The 6,281-nt window shown below is 39.1% G+C and overlaps 1 protein-coding gene across 21 annotated transcripts in view; it reads left to right on the forward strand.

Moving 5' to 3' along the window:
• The window catches only part of PTPRD (protein tyrosine phosphatase receptor type D), a 2,536,342-nt gene that overhangs the window by 2,307,561 nt on the left and 222,500 nt on the right, over nucleotides 1–6,281 (forward strand). For 16 of the 21 annotated variants that reach the window (XM_059889411.1, XM_059889419.1, XM_059889414.1 and 13 more), the window contains 2 exons: nucleotides 3,522–3,710; nucleotides 5,698–5,715. In XM_059889411.1, the coding sequence (XP_059745394.1) occupies nucleotides 3,522–3,710; nucleotides 5,698–5,715 (207 nt within the window). The remainder of the gene's footprint in view (nucleotides 1–3,521; nucleotides 3,711–5,697; nucleotides 5,716–6,281) is intronic. The other 5 variants (XM_059889416.1, XM_059889430.1, XM_059889423.1 and 2 more) reach the window with 1 other exon arrangement.

Raw genomic sequence — 6,281 nt, forward strand, 5'->3', positions numbered from 1 at the left:
TTTGATTGTGTGGCTTTCTCAAGACACAGATGGAGTACTCATTGGATATGATTTATATAAGGAATGGTGAGAATTTCAGTGTGGGCAGGAGAAATGTTTCCTTTGAGGAAGGTTATCCATGAGAGGCTGAGAAAAATGGGCTGTGATTTTAAAAGACTTCACTAGCCAGATTTCGCAGATTTGATTTACCCTTTAGATGTTGAGACAGTAGAGAACACATAGATTTGATCAGCAAGGCAGTGGAGTCATCAAAATGTAACCTTTTCCTTTGAAATTGTGGATGTTTAGCAAGACACTGAAGATAATTCCAGAAATCGTAGGGGACATCCAAGTGGAAGATAGGTATCCTGTCTGATTGTTTCTGTTTGTCTCACTGGTTGTGCTCTTGAGTCATTTGCAATTGGTGGGTGATGACAGTTCATCAAAGGTCATGAGGAAGTGATGATTACATCAACTCCAGGCCCCATTTGAAAGTCAAAATGTTTCATAATAGTCTTCAAACAGCCAGATTCTAATGCAAATATTATTGCCCATATAACTAAAATGCCTTCAGTGCCTCAACAGAATATACCTTTCTAACACTGACTGGAAGAACTGGTCATATAGGATATCAATGTGGGTCATTCTTGAGGGACTTAAGAGGACTTTAGTTTCTCAAGATCTAAGATATGGAGAAATTTTGATTAGGGATAGGGAAATAGCAACCCAGTCCAGTATCTCTGCCTGGAAAATCCCATGAACAGAGGAGCCTAATGGGCTACAATCCATGGGGTCACAAAGAGTTGGCACGACTTAGTGACTGAGCATGCATGCAAGGGAGAAATGAACTTTAGATGAGTTGAAGATTCAAAATTGACCCATTTCAACTTTTTAATGACTGAAAGTGGTTCAGGCCTTTGGAATGGAGGAAAGTATTCTCTCACCCCAAGGAATGGATGTTTCCTTGTTGAACTCTTGAGTTGCTTTTGTTCTTTTCTTCTTTTGTAAGGGAAACTTTCAGATACTTTTCTGACAAATTAAAACTCTCTACCGAGGGATTAATTCAGGTTGAACCTGTTCAGTTCAGTTCAGTTCAGTCGCTCAGTCGTGTCCCACTCTTTGTGTCCCCATGAATCACAGCATGCCAGGCCTCCCTGTTCATCATCACCAACTCCCAGAGTTCACTCAAACTCACGTCCATTGAGTCGGTGATGCCATCCAGCCATCTCATCCTCTGTCGTCCCCTTCTCCTCCTGCCCCCAATCCCTCCTAGCATCAGAGTCTTTTCCGATGAGTCAACTCTTCACATGAGGTGGCCAAAGTACTGGAGTTTCAGTTTTAGCATCATTCCTGCCAAAGAACACCCAGGGCTGATCTCCTTTAGAATGGACTGGTTGGATCTCCTTGCAGTCTAAGGCTCTCTCAAGAGTCTTCTCCAACACCACAGTTCAAAAGCATCAATTCTTCGGCGCTCAGCTTTCTTCACAGTCCAACTCTCACATCCATACATGACCACTGGAAAAACCATAGCCTTGACTAGATGGACCTTTGTTGGCAAAGTAACGTCTCTGCTTTTGAATATGCTATCTAGGTTGGTCGTAACTTTTCTTCCAAGGAGTAAGCGTCTTTTAATTTCATGGCTGCAGTCACCATCTGCAGTGATTTTGGAGCCTGCCAAAATAAAGTCTGACGCTGTTTTCACTGTTTCCCCATCTATTTCCCATGAAGTGATGGGACAAGATACCATGATCTTCGTTTTCTGAATACTGAGCTTTAAGCCAACCTTTTCACTCTCCTCTTTCGCTTTCATCAGGAGGCTTTTTAGTTCCTTTTCACTTTCTGGCATAACGGTGGGATAATCTGTATATCTGAAATTATTGAGATTTCTCCCAGCAATCTTGATTCCAGCTTGTGCTTCTTCTAGCCTAGCATTTCTCATGGTATACTCTACATATAAGTTAAATAAACCTGTACTTGGGTAAAATATATATATATATATATATGTATACACACACACACACACACACACACATAGAGTTTCACTTGAAAGTTAAAAGAAAACCATAATAGACTAAAATAGGAATAGGTTAGTCCAGCTAACCTGCTTGTTGTCCCTGCCCTCCTAAAACTAGCTGTGCTACATCAGTGATTTCCCCTCAAGGAAAAGTTTCCTTCTGAATAGTTGTACTTCTGGTGTGCCTTTCTTTCTGGACAAATTGACTTTCCTTTAAGAATTTTCCACAGTTTGTTGTGATCCACACAGTCAAAGGCTTTGACATAGTCAATAAAGCAGAAAAAGATGTTTTCCTGGAACTCTTTTGACCTGCCTCTTGAGAAATCTGTATGCAGGTCAGGAAGCAACAGCTAGAATTGGACATGGAATAACAGACTGGTTCCAAATAGGGAAAGGAGTACATCAAGGTTGTATATTGTCACCCTGGTATTTAACTTCTGTGCAGAGTACATCATGAGAAACGCTGGGCTGGAAGAAGCACAAGCTGGAATCAAGATTGCCGGGAGAAATACCAATAACCTCAGATATGCAGATGACACCACCCTTATGGGAGAAGGTGAAGAGGAACTCAAAAGCGTCTTGGTGAAAGTGAAAGAGGAGAGTGAAAAAGTTGACCTAAAACTCAACAGTGCATGAGATGGTTGCATGCCATCCCCGACTCAATGGACATGAGTTTGAGTGAACTCTGGGAGTTGGTGATGGACAGGGACACCTGGCATGCTGCAGTCCGTGGGGTCTCACAGAGTCAGGCATGACTGAGCAACTGAACTGACACTGATTGTGACTTTCCTAATGGCTCATTTCATAGCTTTCTTTTGGTGCTCACTGACCTCCTCAGACACACGTTGTATAATGACTGCTTCCATGCTGCCAGAGAACTTGATTCATCTCTTGGTCATGGTTTTTAATCATATGTTTGAGCTATTTGTTAGGTTTTCGGCCTCTTCCTGGACTACACTCCTCTGGCCAGAAACAACATTGTACCATACACTAGCCTAACAGTGCAAGTGCAAAGCTACTTGGATTATGTTAGTTTTTCAGTTCAGTTCAGTTCAGTCGCACAGTCGTGTCCAACTCTTTAAGACCCCATGAATTGCAGCACAGCAGCATCACCATCTCCCGGAGTTCACTCAAATTCACATCCATGGAGTCAGTGATGCCATCCAGCCATCTCATCCTCTGTCGTCCCCTTCTCCTCCTGCCCCCAATCCCTCCCGGCATCAGAGTCTTTTCCAATGAGTCAACTCTTCGCATGAGGTGGCCGAAGTACTGGAGTTTCAGCTTTAGCATCAGTCCTTCCAAAGAACACCTAGGACTGATCTCCTTTAGAATGGACTGGTTAGATGTCCTTGCAGTCCAAGGGACTCTCAAGAGTCTTCTCCAACACCACAGTTCAAAAGCATCAATTCTTCAGCGTTCAGCTTTCTTCGCAGTCCAACTCTCACAATGGGAAAAGTTACCAGTCAGTACCTCTTGAATCTTGGGTATCTGCCTTCATGACATGTTTGTATCACCTTTTGTCTTGCAGAGGATCAAATTCCCCGGGGCTTCCCTACTATTGATATGGGCCCACAGCTGAAGGTGGTTGAGCGTACACGCACCGCCACCATGCTTTGTGCAGCCAGTGGGAATCCAGATCCAGAAATCACGTGGTTCAAAGATTTCTTACCGGTCGACACAAGCAACAACAACGGGCGTATTAAGCAGTTACGATCAGGTAGGGTCTTGTTACTGTTTCCATGACCTCCTAGAGAATTTTAGTTTTTCTTTTTCGTTTTCTCTCTATTTTTATTTTCATTTTATTTATTTTTATTTTTTAGGTATTAATTTTTCTCCCTCTTCTCTTTCTCTGTTATTTAATGTGTTGTCCACGTCTGTGATGTCATAACCTGTTTCAGAGTCTTTCTTCTCTTCTCCGTGTTTTGCAGCTTCTGTTTAATCCACATTGCTCACTGCTGTGACTGTATTTTTGATAATTTTTTTTTAGTTTACTGCTCTTCTGCAGTATTTGATGGATTCATTTTCTCCTGTTTCTTTCTTATTTCTGTTTTCTTTTGAAACAAATTTATTTCAACATTGGACTTCATTCAAAACTTGCAAGGAGTTCCAATGGTTATATCCATTAAAAATCAAAAATGTTCATATTAAACACTAAAATGATTCTGTTTTATTAAAGTGTGTTTCTCTGTCTTCTCAACATTTTAACTCATCTAACTACCAAAGTTTAGTAAGTTTGGGCACATCTACTTTCTTTTCACTAATACATAAAACACAGAAATGTTATCTCATAAGTATCCAGATGTATTTTTTATAAAGTCCTTTACAAAGTACCAATGAAAGGAGGGGATTTTTATTAATCTTATCATAATATTATTATGAGTGAGTATTTTGTACACATTTGCCACAGTAGTGTGCGCCCACACTAAAGATTTTTAAACCCTCCAGTGACTGGATCTACAGAAGTCTGCTTTTGGTTGGTGTAGACTCCAGCTTTTGCTTCTCTCTCTCTCTTCCTCTCTCTCTCTCTTCCTCTCTCTCTCTCTTGCTACCTGTTGCCCTTTCTCCCTCTCCCATCCCCACCCCAAGTTTATTCATTTGCTCTCTTTAGACTAAAAGTAGAGATAATTCTAAATCTGTTAATTTTTAGAGCCTGTCCCTAGGTAATTTCACAGGGATGTATACAGTAAGCTGTTTACTTTGGCATGGGTAGTAATATTGATAATATAATTCTAAGTTGTTTAACTGCCTGTCTTCCCAGAATTCTCAGCTTTTGACCTGTCCTGTGATGTTAAAGCGTCTTGTTAACTGCCTCTTTTGCTTGTTGTCAGCAGAATTGTGTAGATTAGCATTCTGTTATTGTAAATAAAGAATTAATTATTCACCTGTAACATAGATGATTTAGTAATAAAGCTTTAACTCTGAAAAATTTGTACCAAATTATAAGGAATATAATAATATTTTTATGCTGTCTTTCTTCTCTCCGTATTTAAATCTCCAGAATCTATTGGTAAGTGCTTAGTTCTGAAGCGCACTTCACCCCCACTAATTTCCATATTCAGATTACTATTATTATTATTAATAAAATGCATGGCATGCATTTTACTAACTGTGAGTGTAGACACAAGATTTCCTTAATGGCGTGCACATTCACACATCCACAGAACTGTTATTGTAAGAACACTATGTAGAAAAATAAAATAATACACAAGTTATATCACACAAATGTAGCAATGTAAGTAGTGTAAGATATATCCAATGAACAGTGTTTGTTTCTAGTTAGTCTTTAGTATTTCCTATAACAGTATATATATATGCATATCTATATATATACTTAAATAGATTAGCCAGTATTTTCCCCAATTCTGTCTTTAAAAATATTGTTTAGTTCTTTAAGAATATGAGGCATATAAGATAGAATTCTCACCCTGTATAATCCCAGACCTAAGAACTCATTTGCTTCTCTGATAAAGGCAATGCTGCCTAGTGTGGTCTTTGCCCTCTGTGGTATAATGTAACTTGCTTTTATGATCTAATAATACTATCTAATATATTCCTGTTTTACCAGTAGAGTAATTCAAGTTTCTTTTAAGACCTTATTTAATTCTGTAAATCTAATTTAATTCTTCTCCCCAGCCCTAGCCTCCTCCTTCTCGTACTAATGCTTCTTCTTTCTAATCTTATTTGCATTCATATTATCCACCCAGGTGGTACACCAATAAGAGGTAAGAGTGCTGAACTAACGTTCACAGAATGATCTTGCTCATTCTTTCTGTCCTTTCATCACTCTCATCTTTGTCCTGTTTTCAAAATCATTCCAGTAATGTCCATCAACTTTATGATTTTCCTTTGTACTGTTTGGTTACGATTGGTGACTCTCATCTTGTGAGTTTTTCTTTTCTTTTTCCTTCTCCTCTTTGTTTTGTTCATTTCTTTCTTTATGAAAATGATTCTTTAAGTTGTGATATGCTTCAAAGAAAGCATATCCAGGTCTTTAGACCACAGACCAGTCACAGCGTACCATCTGTCCCTCTTTTTTTCCTTTTCTTCTTCTTCCTTTTTCCTTTTTTTCTTTTTCTTTTTTCTTCTTTTTCCTTTTTTTTTGTCCAACTGGAGAAAAAAAAAAAAAGATCATTTTTTTTCTTCCTTAGCTGTTCTTGTTCCGGACCAAAGTCAAGATGGTCTGGAGAACAGTGGCAGACATGCAGAAGACAGCCTGGAACACCTGCTTTTTGTCTTTATCTTTCAAAAGGTTTTTGCTTTTGTTCTTCTTTTTTCTCTTACTGTCTTA

Source organism: Bos taurus, chromosome 8 (assembly GCF_002263795.3).
Source record: "Bos taurus isolate L1 Dominette 01449 registration number 42190680 breed Hereford chromosome 8, ARS-UCD2.0, whole genome shotgun sequence".
NCBI classification, from domain to species: Eukaryota; Metazoa; Chordata; class Mammalia; order Artiodactyla; family Bovidae; genus Bos; species Bos taurus.